This window comes from Manduca sexta, chromosome 10 (genome assembly GCF_014839805.1).
Source record: "Manduca sexta isolate Smith_Timp_Sample1 chromosome 10, JHU_Msex_v1.0, whole genome shotgun sequence".
Taxonomy (NCBI): domain Eukaryota; kingdom Metazoa; phylum Arthropoda; class Insecta; order Lepidoptera; family Sphingidae; genus Manduca; species Manduca sexta.
In genome coordinates this window covers 10,084,709-10,100,650 of record NC_051124.1, presented here as the reverse complement: position 1 = coordinate 10,100,650, position 15,942 = coordinate 10,084,709, and the positions used below count along the sequence as shown (strand labels likewise).

Genomic DNA, 15,942 nt, shown 5'->3' with positions numbered 1-15,942 from the left:
AAATTCACCTTGTTTAATTTCATATAATTTTAAATATACACAATAAAAGTTCAATGAAGACTGAAAACAAATAAAAAATGTTGTTCTCTTCACCTCTTTATTACAATAAAAAATAAATACACTAATAAATAATATTACGAAGTCAACGGTTTCAACAAAGTTTTAATAGAGATATTAGATATTAACACCCACACATGAGTCGAAATTGCATTCGGCATCTCACTTGGGTATCGTAGTATTGTTGTCAACGGAAAGAGGTTCCCTTTTAGCGCCACTATTGGCACACGTCGAAACCAAATAACCGAAACCACCATAACTAAAGCTAGTACAACCTGCAATGCAATTTGCACAGAGCTCTTAATGGCTATATTTTTACTCATGCGACTTTGCGAGTTATCCTTTAGTTCTGCCTCCAGTTTATTAATCTTCCTCTGCAGTTTGGAGTAGGCGGCAAACTCATCCTTTATAGACATAATTTTTTGCTCAGCTTTTAGTTTTAGAATTTCCTCCCATATTGTCCGTTCTTGGTTACTTGGTCGTGAAAAGCATGCTGCTACCTGGAATACAGAAAATATTTCAATTAGCAAAAACAATAATTATGAAGTAGGTTTATATATTTTCTTAATTAGGTTACAATATGTGCCAGAACAAATTGCTTCAAATATCGAATTTCAATTTCGAGAACCTATTATGATTAATTACTAAAGCAGTGTAAAAATAACAGAAAGAGTAATGAGTGGCTACAGCTTTTTGCCAGTTATTGGCATAAGAAATCTTCTTATATGTGAATGTAGGACTGTGATAATAATTTAAACCCTTTGACATTTTAATGAACAAATGGGGCTTTGTAACTTGTATGCACACAACAAAGAATTCTATTACAATTATAATTAACCTTTTATGACGCCATTTGTTGACGATGTAAAAATCAAGTGATTCATGTAAACGTAAATAGTCCTTATAAATAAAATCTGTTAAGATACTCACGGGTTTTACTATGCTAGGCAGTAAAGCGTTAAGAGTGCATAACACAACGAAGTAAACCATAAGATATCCATTTATAACCTCTAACATGATTTTAGTTCTTATTTATTTTAATTGTGACAGATAAATAAAAATAGTCCGTTTAATTCTTTTAACAAGACAGTAAACTTCACGTATATTATAAGCGACTAAGAATTATTTACACTTCTTTTATTTTAATTAACATTTTAGTGAGTATGAGAATCAAGAAATCCACCGAATATTAAATTTCAAATTGACACTTATCAAAAAATATTTGACAGCTGATAGGTGTTTACTTTCCACACTATTTATTAAATGTAAGCAAAATTGTCTGAGTTTTATTTTTAGTGACTACAATTAATATTTCTATGAATAATACGATTTTTTGTTTATAATATATTTTAATCAGTGATAGAAATATTTAACGGATAAGAAACTGTATTGTTTAAATTCCTTAAAGATACAGCATAAAAAATGACAGTTCATGTTGGCGTAGTCATTTGGAGGTTATATTTTTGTTTTTACCTGTCTCGAGTAGACCTGATTGTACTATTTTATAAAAGATATTTAAGTGAAAATGACGAACTCAGTATATTTAAAGACTTACTCAACATATGACGATTATAAAGAATCACAGACCGTCAAATTACCTTTGGAATCATTTATAATATACTGTATACATAAACACTGCTCACCGGAGGAGGTAATACTTCATTTTGTAGCTGCAGAAAATAGTCTGGAGAAAGAAGAAGCAGTAGTGTTGAAAGATTGTAACCTCAACTTTATAAATAAATCAGATTTACCTTGGCAAATTATGTGTTTATACCCAGTTGTCATTTATGAAGATATGATTTTGGCGGGACTATGTGCTGTGGCCAGGCATGTGTGCAAATTTAGAACAAGTACACCAAGCGTCCAGGAACATGCGGAAGGCTTGCTCGGATTTCGCAAAAGCTGTCTCCAAGCTCCCAATGAAGCATCAATATGGACTAAATTCTGTGAAGTAGATATAATAAAAACAGTAAAGGCCATTCTAAAAATAGAGAAACTTAGTGAAGTACCTAAGAATTTGGTGAGGTTTGAGAATCATTTAAAGAAACCTGTCAGAGTTCATAATGTATACAAAATTGCCAGGGACATCAAGAAAGATTTATTTTTAGATAAGAATGTAGAACCAGTTGAATCTAACAAAACTGCAGAATCTACAAAAACCAGAGTGCCTAAAGTTCGCAAATGGAAATCAAACACAAAGAAGGAGCTTCAAATTGATTGCTCAACTAAAATTGAAGATCTTAATGTATATCACCAATTTGCTGAAGGTCCATTTTTGACCCTTGCTGACTTAGTTCTGCTCCCTTTGTACCATATCATAGTGGAGTCTTTCGGCAACACATTTGAAACATTACTACCACTTACATATACATGGTATAAGAATATCATTGAGCTAACAGAACTCAAACTCTTAGTAAACACTATGAACAGTATAAAAATTCATGAGATATCATTTGATAACATCATAGTACCGAGTACAGATGATGTGAGTCTTTATAAATGTGACCCAAAAAGGCACAATCCAAAGAAAAGATTATTCACTAAAGAGGATGATATAGAAAATGCACTGAGTTCTGTTGAAGAAGAAATGGCTATAGATATAAGTAATAATGACTTTGAATCCTCCATTCATTGGCCTGATATCCCTGAAGGTGCAAACCCTTTAGCTGGACACTTACCTGATGAAAGGTGTGTCAGGAAATCGCAGCAGCTGGAAAACTTGACTTTGGCCGTGTTAAGTATTGCTAAAGAAGGAGACCTCATTGTAGATTTCTGCAGTGGAAGTGGACATTTGGGCATTCTCATTGCTCACTTACTTCCTAAATGCACTATGATATTACTAGAGAATAAAGAACAGTCTTTATTAAGAGCTAAAAATAGAGTAAAAGATATGGGCATGAAGAATGTTTACTTCTTTCAATGTAACCTAGACTTCTTCAATGGAAAATTTGATATTGGCATTGCATTACATGCTTGTGGCATAGCTAGTGACTTGGTTTTGGACAAATGTTTGAAGGCCAATGCAAAATTTGTCATTTGTCCATGTTGCTATGGATCGCTTCATGCAACTGATAGACTTGTCTACCCTAGAAGTAGCAAATTTAATTCAATAACCATTGAAAAATATTTGTGCATTGGTCATGCAGCCGACCAGACTCATGATGACCATCCTTTGACAGTACGAGGAGATAAATGCATGGCTGTTATCGATTCAGATAGAGGTCGGTTGGCTGAAGAGTTTGGTTACAAAGTTACATTGACAAGATTGAAGCCGCTGTCTTGCACACCAAAAAATAATCTACTTATAGGTGTACCAACATAAACAACAAATCATTTAACAACTATTTATTAACAATTTAATTTAATAAAAATATAATTTTGTACTATAATTACAAATCTATTAAATATCCCAAATTCAACCATTCCAAAAATAAAACAAATTTCTTTGATTATATTTCAGACTAGTTAACACTTCACAAATGAACACACATGCACTTCACAAGTAAAATTATGAATTATATTTATTGAATCACAATCATTTTGTTAATCACTGCGGGCGTAGATAATAGCAGATCGGCAGGGGATGTAAACCTGTCAACAAACATATAATATTATTCTATAACACAAGACAAATAATATTTCCAATTGAAATATAAATTATATATTTCAATTAAAGGAAAGCAGTATCTATATCGGTATTGTATGTTGGGGATTGTACCTGTACTGAATCATTTCTGTTCGCCCAAGGCACTCCTTGCGTTACGTGGAATTCGCCGTTTGGCTCGACACGACCAAATCCTCCATACTTCTTACTATCTGTACACAGTACGGCCTGCAACAATCATGAATTCATTAAAGACACAGATTCTAAAACTAGATGGAATGGCATGGACGGCAGGCAATGGATTGATTGTACCTATTTTTTTATGCGACGCGACGTTAGAATAAAAATACTAATCCAAAAGGGGCAAATTAGTAATAATAAAAACTTTCATTGATATTGACATGACACTGCACTGCGCTGGTCATCCGGAGACATAACGTCCACATTTTTCCATTCGCGTGGAGAATTGCCCAATTTTAAAAGAACATGTATAATATTTTTTGACTAGAGAATTGAGAAATTAGCTATTTGTGACGGATTTCTACCAACTGCATAGTTTGATCAGTTTACCTTATAATTCCCTGGTACGTTGACGCCAATCCTGTAGTCGGTGAAACTCTGGCACGGGTGGAAGTTAAACACGAATAGCAGCCCAGCGCGCTCAAATGCTATCACTTTGTCACCTTCGTGCTTGCACGACACGTAACCCTGAAAGAAAGCAAGTTTTTGTGAATTGCATATTGTATCGAGACAAGGGCTTTTTACTAGTACTGCGAATAATGTGGGTAGTCAGCGATGAACAAATGTGAGTCGATATTATAATCACTATAAGCTTCGTAGTGCATAAGCTTCTTACAGGTCTTATGTATTGAAAATAGGTTTTACAGTGGTAGGTACTAGTTAATTGAGTATATTGGTTTAGTTTTATAGTTTTAGTAGGTTTGGTTTTTAGCTATCCTCAACCTTTTTGGCCGGCTTGAAGTCACCAGACACGCCTCGTTTACGCCTTCTGTCATCCTTTAGTGTCTAAAAACAACAGCACAGGGCCAGGCCGTTCAAAACAATTGTCAATTATTATTACTATAGTTAGCAATACTATTTGTTTCATGTCTACCTGATTTACCAATTTGTATACATCCATTGACAGTTTTCGAACGTCGACATCCTCTAATTTTAATATGAATGGTTTGATTGATTGATGATGAATTTGGGAAAAATGTAATGATTATTTAAATTATAATGGATTATTAAGTTATACGAATGATATTATGCTGTCACTACACTTGGTATATTTATCAAAATAGAGAAATAACACAAATGCACATGCAAATGGAATAAACAAAAAAATTACATCGCGATTCGCGATACATTTAGAAGATGAATACGATCAGAGGGCCTTATGCCGTCTACGGGAGCGATTCCGTCGTCTACTACAGGCGTTCTATCGAAGGACAACTTCGATAGCCCTTTAGATAAGTAGGCGAATTTTAACTCTTACCTATTGGCTATCAAAGCTGTCCTTAGGTTAGAAATATGCATCTAGCCTAACTCTTACCTATCGGCTATCAAAGCTGTCCTTAGGTTCCAAATATGCATTTACTCCCGTAGACGGAGTAAGGCCTCTGACCTACTGTATATTAAGGAATAACTTGAAGTAAAATACTCACAGGGTCGGCCCTAAGCCAGCCGTACTTGTCCTCCAACAGATTCATGTCCTTGTCGAACTCGTTCAAGAACTTGTACTTGAGCAGCTCGTCGTCCACCAGGTTCCATTGGCGGCGCGCGTAGTGGTATGAGGAGTTGTTGCCGGCGCGAGGGAAGTCCAACCATTCGGGGTGGCCGAATTCATTGCCTGCGACATTTTAATAACATAACTCTTCGAGGGGTTGGCAGAGGTTTATACTTTAGCAAATTATAGTAAGTCACGTGGAATGTGCATACGCACAGGTTCACGAAAATTACAAAAGTGTGAAGAAATCAAAAATGTTATTGCTTTAGTAATGTTTATGTTTAATAACTCGCAATTTATGATCGTAACTTACGACTAACATTAAAAATTTTTTTTTTCAAGGATGTAATGCATTGTTGCTGTCGGTAGCTAGTGTTTTAATAGCCCGATATTAGATTCAACTTTACGCCTCGACCTCAATGAGAGTAGCTGACTCCTTAATACGGACAGCCTCTAGTCTGGTCTACCAGGCTAATAGTACCTGCTTATTTTCTAATAGCTTTAATAGCCTAATGACTTACGTCTTGCTTCTTGCCTATCAATGAACATCTATCGAAAGTCGTAGAGCAGATATTCTTACTGTTGTGTATGTATTTATTATTTGTATTATATATTGCTAGCAGATGGTAATCAGGAAACAATAAACTAAATGAAAATGTAATTATAAAGATCGCGATGACGGCCATTGCTAGCGTTCCTGTATGACAGACGCTCTGTAGGGATGTGTCGTGCTTATGGTGATGTAACACTTACCTATGAAGTTAAGGTAAGCCTCGCCACCGAGCGCATGCGTGATGAGTCGTATCATACAGTGCAGCGCCAGGCCGCGCTCCACCACGGGGCTCGGCTCGCTCAGCGTGCTCATGTGCGTGTACATCGTCGCGTCCATCAGCCAGAACGCTATCGTCTTGTCCCCCACTAACGCCTGTAATGGGTTCAATGTGAGCTTGTCTTCTACGTGAAAGGGTGGACAGAGGCATCATTAGTGTTTTTTTTTATGAGCAAGGCAAAGTAACCCCATTTGATGGTAAGTGTCGTCCAGATGGCTGATGAGAGATGGTTTTCCCTCGCCAGTCGACACAATCAAGCCGACCGGTACGAAGTTAGTTGCATAATACAATACGGTTATGAGAATATCGTCATATTTGGTATCGTCGTCATATTAAAATCATTCGCGAGTTTTTGGGTATATCACATCCAAAAAGACCGACACGGCAGGGGACTTCGTTTCCTTGCTTAAAAGTTTCTTAATCTGGGAATCCTAAGAATCTGAATATTTCACTGTATTGCCGCGATCGCAGGTAGTGCCACCATATTGTCTCACTGATGATGCATTGAAATTGTATTGAAATTTTCATTGGAACTAGCGTTATATACAATCATTAGCTTATCCGCATCTTGTTAGAAACAACATTTGGCAACATGACAAAATACTAATCTTTCATCATACTTATTATGTTGCCAAATAACTGATCTTGAGTCTATGCTAATCCTACGTTCCCCGTCTACGTATGGATAGTTGCGAGTGTGTATTTCCTAGTCTCTCTTGTGGCCCGGCTTAGATAAGGTTTCTTGTAGCAGATACTAACGCTTAGTCTATTTTGTTAATCGGAGTGCCACTGTTAATGTTTGCTATTAAGTAAAGTAAGTTTTTTTGTTACGTTATCACACATTACTCAACTGATTAGGACATAGGGCACCTTTTAGTCAAAGTAGATACTGTACCTGCGGAACTAGAAATTGTCAAAAGCGCGCTGGTCGCGAGCGCCTACGCCCCTATTTAGGTACATATTGGTACGCCACCCCAAAGGGACACGCTTCCAGTTAAAAAAGCAATGAACTAAATGGTCAAATACCTGATCGTGACTCTCTGCATACGCGACGGTTCCTTCCATCCATCTCCTATTCGTGAGAGTGTGAACTATATGACCCATTTTCCAGTCTTCATCCTTTTCCTCTTTGAGCAGTTTAATCCACATGTCCGGTATCGCCATCCCTAGTCTGTAGTCGAATCCTGTACCGCCCTCGTTCACTGGACGACATGACGCTGGCATGCCTGATACATCCTGAAATTTGAGCGTTATGTTAGTTATCATTAGGTTAATAATCATGTTTTTTTTTTGTGAAGTATAGTAGTAATATGGCGTAGCAGTTTGTATTATTAGTGATGACCCAAAATTTTATACATTATAAATTGTTCATTCACAGCACTTTGCAAGCTATTGCGATCCGCGAATTGATGTGCGTAATATAATATTAATACCATAAAGATTGATAACTATAGTTCAAAATTTTAAAAAGAAGTTACTATAATTTTTGTCTGAACTTTTACTTACTTTTGCATAAGAATAAACTTTTCGGGTTTGCATTACTTGGAAAGCATTTGTTTAGTGCTAATATGAAGCCGAAATAAACTTATTCTCGCTTAGTTCATATCAGTAAAATACAACATGCATAAAACCAAATTTAGAAAAATACAACATTTTGCTCATCTCACTGAGATATATGCTTCTAATAATTGAGCAATACTCTCACCTCAGCAATAGTGATCGCTCTGCTGTCTATTCTATGTATAATCTCATTAGCAAGCATGAGATAGACGAGCGCCTCTGTGTCCACGTTGAGGCCGTAGTATTCGTCGTAGTGACCGGAGAACCCTTCGCCAATCCCACGGCTGTGGTATAGCATTGACGTTACACCGTCAAACCTACCAACGATTAGTAAGTTAAAAGATAACACTGGAAAATTACTTGAGAATTACAGCATAGCCGAAATATCCACTCACATACAATAGATAGTGTTAAAGATTGACAACATTAAACATATAATAGGTAAGTTAAATTTACCGAAATCCGTCGAACTGGTATTCCTCTTGGTACCACCGCAGATTTGATAGTAAGAATCTTAACACTTCAATTCTGAAATGAAACAGAGAAGATAAAGCCGCAATACATTTTATTTATATTATTTCACTTATCACTAGATAACGAGGAATATACCTATACACAGGGAAGGAATATATTCTAACTTGAAATAACTTCTATCAGAAAGTCAATTATTTATCTAAAATGGCCACTGAATCTGGGAGTAAGTGGGGTGGTGTCCAAATAGAATGTCGACATAACCAGCATGTTCGAATTTCGTACTTACGAATTTCCGAACCGGATATAGGTAAGTACACAGGGTTATCCTGGAATGCGACACAAACGGGCTACTATTGCGAGTGTAACACTATGCACGGTGGTCGCTATCCTGGTTAATACCAAAATCCTACCACCAGCATTCATAAACTAGTCTTCTATAGAAAGTAATAGTATAAGTACTCTAATGATTAAGGGCTTTAGACATGTTTCCTATTAACATTGACGATTGTAGAAAGGCATCTTGTCTGCAGCTCACTCACTCTGAATAGTTAAACAGCCTGCTGTCCCACAGTACGTGCGTCCCTCTCGGTCCGTCGTGGAAGTATCCCGAGTTAGTCCCATCAAACTCGTTCAGACCGTCTAGCGTGTTCTTCGACGCGTGCGAGTGTACCACATCTAGTAGAACGTAGATTCCCATTTCGTGTGCTCTGTCTATTAGTTGTTTCAGTTCGCAAGGAGTTCCGTACCGACTGGAAATTATATTAATAGAATTACATTGTAGCCAATGTAACTACTGGATATAATGAGAGAACATCTCACGTCTCAGGATGGCGAGCACAGTGGAATACCAAACAATACTTTGTAATTCAAGATGTTGGATGGTCTTTCTATTGATTATGGGCGATCGTATCGCTAACTATCAGGCTAACGGCAAGCTCGTCTCGTCATTCAAAGCAATAAAAAAAATAATGGTGCATGTTTTTCGCGGTTTTTATGTTTAATTTTAGCGTTGGAAATCTTAATTTAAAATTAAACGTAAAACTACGAAGAATGCGTTAAGTAGTTTTATGTCAATGTCAATAGACTCCTTTATCGATCATGATTCATGAAGGTCGAAATGGTTTATGCCAGTTATAAAATTCTTGACTGCAAAGTGAATCGAGCGTGTTGCGATGTTAAATGAGGACACATTTTATGAAATGCAGTTTAATAATGGATGATTCCATTCTATTCTTTAAGTGGGAAATGTATGGTCAAATATAAAACAATGCCTGGATAGATGTCTGTGATCCTGGTATGCAATTTTATGTATATAATATAGAGCTAGATTATTCAAATAGTATTTTAACAAACTCATTTTCTAATCTGCGGGTAAACGTACACAAAATCCGACGCTCTATTTAAAAACAAAGATACAAATTACCTGCTAGCAGCGAAAAAGCTGGTAACTTGATATCCAAACGAGGCATAATACGCGTGTTCCATTATCGCCATCAGCTGTATGGCGTTGTACCCTTGCCGCTTGATCCTGGGCAATACATTCTCTCTGAATTCATTGTATGAGCCCACCTTCCCCTCGGGCGTGGCGATGCCCACGTGACACTCGTATATACGCAGCGACTTTGGTTTATCTACCTTTGGATGTTTGAATTGGTATGGCTGAAAGAAGGTAATACATGATATATTATTTAATGTTTATTTTTTAATTAGTTGTGGTCGCTAGTACGCTCGCGTTTAAGTCTTTTCTATGATAAAATGTCCTTTTTCGAGAATTCTGTCGTCCAATGACAGCCGCATGAAATTTGGTCCCTCGATTCAGAATTTTGTCTAGAATAATAGCCGAAAAATTTTACGGCGTATTTTGCTTTTAGTACCATGGGAATAAAATTGTTATGAGCTTATTTCTACCTACTCCATCTGTTTCCGGGAGCATGCATTCGAATAATTAATCTAAGCGTAGTACGGTTGAATAAACAAAAACTTCTCTTCAACATACAGTACATTTACACAACAATTTCAGTAGATATACTTATACGCTTCTCTATTATAGGTGCGTGAATTACGGAAGCCTTGTAAAGCCTCATTCGCCTGTTCTGGGGTTCAATAAACAAAAATTTCTCTTCAACATATAGTAGTTACACAACAATTTCAGTAGATATATACGCTTCTCTATTATAGGTTGGTGTGTGAATTATAGTTGCCTTATAGAAAACCTCATTCACCTGTTCTGGCTTATAAATAAAGTGTTGGTAGGTGAACCCCTCGAAGGGTTTGACGTAGCTAGCCCACGGCGACAACCTGTACAGGTTCTCATTGACTATGATTTGTGCTCGGCTGTCATGTTTCAAGGGGCAGGAGCCGTCCGCGTTCGCCGGGATGTGCAGCTCCCATTTACCGTACTCTAACTTTTTGAATGGATGACTTTTTGCGTTCCAGCCGTCTGTAATTATAAATGTTTTTTTTTTTATATATTTTGAGTTAAATCTACTATTGTGCTTGTTTGATTCGATATAGTGTCTTTTTTCTTTCTTTGTATAGCATTTTTTTCAATAGTAAGGAAATTCATGTGCCAGGGTACTGAAGGGAAATAAAAGAAGCAACATATTCTGTATTCCCTCGTCACAACCTTAGAAATTCGTAAATCGCAATAATTAATAAAAGACATGCACGTTCCAGATTTTTAAATCTTTTTATCACACTAATTAGGAACGAAATTCTTATTCTATATCTTTGGTTATTACCGCGGGGATACAGAAATTGGTGGAATTATTTATATTATCTTTGCTTTTATAACTTACTGAATTCTCCCTGTAGATGCAAGGAGTGGGCACCAGGCGCCCACTCTCGCCACGTTACTGATCCGTCCACGTTGTACTGAGGTCCGTAGTATTTGTAGCCCTTTGTGAAACCTTCCAAGCCCCCCTCCCACGACTCGATCCTGTCCCATATGTCTTTGAAACATGCATACCTGGAAATTAGAGCTCCATGATTAATACATGTACATTAGTGGGCCCGACAGACGTTGTCCCGTCTTAACTATGAATTTGCAGCGCGCATTTTGTCAATCGCTGACAGTCATGTCAAACAATTGACAGTTATATAAAATTGATATTTTCGTTAAGTTTTCTTAAATTTTCAAATTTTCCGCGCAATTTTTTGAATTATTTCTTTCATAAGAACCTTCTCCTGACAATAACAAACACAACAAAAAAAAATAGTGAAATCGGTCCAGCCAGCGGTACAGCAGGATTCGTTTTTATATATATTCATTTTTATATTATAGATATATATATAGATAGATATCTATTACCTTTTTGTAAGTACATATTTATTTCTCAGTATTTCTTCCGATTTTTCAATAAAAGGAAACAACTCTAAGCCTTGGGGTATTATGGTATTAAGTGCTTAAAGTTAGAACCACAATGTATATATAGTCCATTGCTTAAATGCTGCGTGTTATACAAACTCATAAATACAATTTAAGTGATCACACTTCTTGTATGCGTGAGATTCATGCGTGGTACCAACACGTTATCTATTTCTGTCGCCAATGAGCGTAAGTACATACACAATTATTTTGGTCCGGATAAAAGGAATGGTAGAACTTTAGTCCGATATAAGACTTAACGTCAAATGTGTCTTAAGAAATTCTGGGCGATGTTCCTACTGTTTATTGATACTCCTTGCTTGTTATGATAATTCATGCATTACATATATTCATGCATAATATACTTATGCATATTTTCACTCCATAATGAGATAGTAAGAGGTCTTATCGCCAGGTCGGCGTGTGCCGTGAGCCTTATCTAGAATTTTGCTCTGTATTAAAAAGCTATTCTATAATAGAAGATAGGCAAAGAAGCAAATTAGTCAGCTAATGGTAAGTAATTAACGCCGCCCATGACAACCCACGAGTTATTGTGGGTACTTTGCCAATTTTTATAGAAGAATAAATTGGCAGGACAACATCCATTCAGAAAAACTGCGAGTTTGGATGATATACGTTACCCAAAGTTTTATTAATGGCTTCTAATGATCAAATATTAACCATTATTTAAAATATTATTGTATATTTGAAAGATCTCATTGAAATATCTAATCGTTATTCATTTAATACGTGTAAGAAACAAAAAACTATTTCTGAAATATCAAAGGTGAAATAACTAGGATAATAAATAGGTACCTACTATCTATTAAATCCATGCAAAGGGTACAGTATACAAGCACGAAGCAATGAATAGCTAAGACCAGTTTAGAATGTAAATAATATTTCAACTTTTAAAACTGCCAACTCGAATAGTGTAGGTAGAAATATTCCGCAACAGTTAGGTATTATTCCAAACTAGTTTCAAATGAAATAAGCGTAACTGCAAGTTCCTATGCCATTATTAGTTTTCTATTATCAAATTGACCTTTTGTTTGACATTGGAACTGTCACTTACGATCTGATGCGCTTGCAGCGCTTTATTTTTACATCAACTTGTTCAACTAAATCACTCTCATGTAACAGAACACAATATAAAGAGACTTGCTTTTAATATGACTCTTTTACTAAAATTTTAAATAATACATCTCTTAAGCACTGTATTTGTATTTTTTACTAATAATAAACATTACACTCAAACTTCATATTGTAATGCGCTTTCAAACTGCACAGTCAATGTATCGTAAACACGGCAAAGTAACCTCAACAAACACTTTTAACACCAAATAAACACTGTTTTCACTATTTTTGAAAGGAGAAAACGACACACATGAAGCAATGGGCTTCTAAGACTCACCTGCGACGAATTTCCCGTTCGTAGGGCTTTAAATAACCGTCTCTATCAAATAATTTCGCTATGTCGGGAACAGGGACCTGCAGCGGATCCATCGCGGAATAGTTGCCACCCATAATAATTTATTTAGTAGAATATTGGAACAAGTTGAAATGCGCATGCGTGTCGCAACGGCGCGAAATGATAACTCCTGTTTAAACGATAAATAGGCTAGAATGTAATCTTGAACTGTGTAAGGTGTAATTTAGATAAACCACGGGTCATCTCCTTAGTTAATATTATTTACGTGTTATTGTCGTGAACGTTTATCGGTTAGGACTTGAGAGTATTCGAGATAATAGATGTGTTTATTGTACCTACTGCAAATCAACTTGCTCTCGTGCTAAATACCAACTGCGCAGATTCTTTGATTGTAGTTACATAAATTATTTATCTAATGGTGTTTGCGTGTAGATAACTATAAATTTGCACATGCATTTGTTTATGTTGCTAATTATGAATAATTTTATGTCGATAAGCTTAGCCTTTTAATATTTAAGATTGAGGATCTGAAGCTTTGTCAAATTTAGAAATTGTAAGGCAAACTCAAAATTGCACTACTGATTCCAAACTCCTTTAATCGCAACATTGCCCGCGAACTTAGCCGTACCAGACAAAACCATTCAAGAAAATTCAGCAAATCTAATGTGTTTCTCGAACGGAAAAACCTGAATACAAATTCATATAAATGTCCCAACTGAGTTGAACCCAAGGGATTGACAGTGTATCTCCTGCCAGTAAAAATGCAAAACAGATTTAAAAAAAAAAAAGTCTGGTATTGTTTCACAAAGCAGAAATCCTCCCTCCCACGGATTGCTTTTTATAGCTGGAGGAAGAGAGCTCAAATAATTATGAAATTCTATTTGACTGCATAAGGTTTTTCGTTCACTAACGGTCCACACGATTCTTATGAACCATGTGAAGGGATGCCAAAGTCCATACCACGTTGAATATATCGGTTCTCGTCCGATCACCAAAGTTATTCCGTTGTCTGCTTGATAGAGGTACCCGGACTTCTGAGAGACTGCTTAATATTATCTAATGATGAGCTCATCATCTCTTGAAGGAATTTTTCCATCGCTGTAACTGACCGTATTCTTCTATTTGAATGATTTCTTAAAACGCACCATTGTAATGAGATTAACGACGGCCAACAATTATGAAAACCTATTAACGCTTTAGGATTAACTCAATTCTGAGAGTCGGAATGTCTGGAAACAGCAGCCGTGAAAAGACGTCGATAAAGGCATCGACTTCCTGTATCGATTGGTCATTAGCAAAGGAGCATAAGGGATTGTTATGAGTTATATCTATCTTGATTTATTCCCCACTGAGTAGGTACTCCGTAGGTACCTACTTGGTAATAATTTTAGAACCACCTACTTGTCGGTGATAGGTATTTGCACTGTGATTTAGGTACTTATCAAACAGCTGAAGATTTTATAAAGTTTATGTAGTAAAATGAAACTGGGCTGTGAATGACGTAAATCAGGAAGTAGTTCCGTGCAGAGTTTAGGCTTTCTCGTTTGGGAAATTTTATTAAGTTTGGTGCAGTAACGCCTTGTCTTTATATTGTTTAAAGCCGACCACTAGCATATTTCGCTCTGCTCTTAGATAAGAAACTGTGGCCTGTGATCTCTGATCAGTAACATAATTCTATTCAAATCAGCAACACGTATATTTACCTATTACTGATTAACGGGCCTGTATGGTTATAAAGATCAGCCACGTTGATTCTCTGGATACTTTTGCAACAGTGGCAAATCTAACAGTTGCAATTGGTGGTAAAATTCAGATGTTTACATTTACTTATTGCCTCGGCGGCGTAGTTGTTTGGGTGCGAGGTATTCCTACCTAAGTTCCCAGGTTCAACTACCGGATAGGGCAGTAATATTGGGTTTTTCGGCTCAATATCAGCCGGGAGTCAAACATTTGTCTGATGCTTCGTTTTGAATTGGAAGAATCATTGAAGAATGTTGATGACAAATAATTTGTTCTGTTAAAAACATACTACGGTTATGAATGCTAGAGTAAGCAAGATCCAGTGCAGTAACATAGTGTGAGTTTCTACCGCTCATGGCAGGGAACAAAAATAAAGGCCCCATTTTAAAACAACAAAAAACATGCTATGCCTAACGTGACCAGACGTCCCGTTTTGAACGGGACCGTCCCGTTTTTCCGTAATCTGTCCCGGTGTCCCCACAAAAAACTCGGGGACACAAAATTGTCCCGTTTTCGAAACGGTGCGAAAATTTAAGAGTCGACCGGGCTGCTACTTGACTATAACGCCTACGAATCTTTTCTCTAATGAATAAAATGTGGACATCTCAAAAAACTCAGTTACAGATTCCAGTTCTGAAAACGATGTGGATAACTAAAGTCAATATATTAAAAAAAACCTGCTGTAATAAAACAAATTTGTTCTTCAGACAAATATAAATAAAACTTAACATTAGCATATTATATAATATTTTAAATTTATAATTATTAAATAATATAATCATATCTTATTTTAATAATATTATAAATGCAAAAGTTTATAAAAAGGTTTGGATGTTATTTATGTTTGTCAGACATTTGTATGTTTGTCAGAAGTAAACGCAGAAACAGCTGAACGTATTTGTATAAAATTTTGTATTTAGATCAGGTTTTGTTCTTAATTTTATCTTTATAGTTCCGGAAAACGCGATTTTCCCGAATCATTTTTATCATAGTTTTTTGTTTTTATACTTGACGTAAATAAACCGATGTCCCGTTTTGAGACGAAAAATAAATGGTCACGTTAGCTATGCCCCTCCTCTACAAACTACTGGTACAAATGCAATCAATTTAGAAATTACTACATTTTTTTTTAACTCTTATTTTAGACTA

The 15,942-nt window shown here is 36.2% G+C and overlaps 3 protein-coding genes across 3 annotated transcripts; 1 reads left to right on the top strand and 2 right to left on the bottom strand.

Moving 5' to 3' along the window:
• Positions 1–80: 80 nt before the first annotated feature.
• LOC115446703 (guided entry of tail-anchored proteins factor 1) lies at positions 81–1,277 on the bottom strand. Its single transcript, XM_030173478.2, has 2 exons — positions 988–1,277; positions 81–557 (listed from the first exon to the last, which is right to left on the bottom strand). Exons 1-2 carry the CDS (start codon positions 1,072–1,074, stop codon positions 135–137), a joined length of 510 nt encoding a protein of 169 aa, XP_030029338.1. The 5' UTR covers positions 1,075–1,277; the 3' UTR covers positions 81–134.
• A 208-nt stretch (positions 1,278–1,485) lies between these two features.
• LOC115446706 (glutathione S-transferase C-terminal domain-containing protein homolog) lies at positions 1,486–3,446 on the top strand. Its single transcript, XM_030173480.2, has one exon. It carries the CDS (start codon positions 1,583–1,585, stop codon positions 3,377–3,379), a length of 1,797 nt encoding a protein of 598 aa, XP_030029340.1. The 5' UTR covers positions 1,486–1,582; the 3' UTR covers positions 3,380–3,446.
• LOC115446705 (1,4-alpha-glucan-branching enzyme) lies at positions 3,388–13,350 on the bottom strand. Its single transcript, XM_030173479.2, has 13 exons — positions 13,036–13,350; positions 11,053–11,222; positions 10,477–10,694; positions 9,678–9,913; positions 8,794–9,003; positions 8,237–8,308; positions 7,926–8,097; positions 7,247–7,456; positions 6,144–6,315; positions 5,329–5,513; positions 4,232–4,369; positions 3,776–3,889; positions 3,388–3,648 (listed from the first exon to the last, which is right to left on the bottom strand). Exons 1-13 carry the CDS (start codon positions 13,146–13,148, stop codon positions 3,601–3,603), a joined length of 2,058 nt encoding a protein of 685 aa, XP_030029339.1. The 5' UTR covers positions 13,149–13,350; the 3' UTR covers positions 3,388–3,600.
• Between the last annotated feature and the right edge of the window lie 2,592 nt (positions 13,351–15,942).

Excerpts from the sequence above, each read along its gene's own strand:
- LOC115446703 (XM_030173478.2), bottom strand. The coding sequence starts at position 1,074 with ATGTTAGAGGTTATAAATGGATATCTTATGGTTTACTTCGTTGTGTTA. Across the intron at positions 558-987 it reads TGCCTAGCATAGTAAAACCC|GTAGCAGCATGCTTTTCACG; the intron begins GTGAGTATCTTA and ends TCTGTATTCCAG.
- LOC115446706 (XM_030173480.2), top strand. The coding sequence starts at position 1,583 with ATGACGAACTCAGTATATTTAAAGACTTACTCAACATATGACGATTAT.
- LOC115446705 (XM_030173479.2), bottom strand. The coding sequence starts at position 13,148 with ATGGGTGGCAACTATTCCGCGATGGATCCGCTGCAGGTCCCTGTTCCC. Across the intron at positions 8,309-8,793 it reads AGGCTGTTTAACTATTCAGA|AATTGAAGTGTTAAGATTCT; the intron begins GTGAGTGAGCTG and ends GTTTCATTTCAG. Across the intron at positions 3,649-3,775 it reads ACAGAAATGATTCAGTACAG|GTTTACATCCCCTGCCGATC; the intron begins GTACAATCCCCA and ends GTTTGTTGACAG.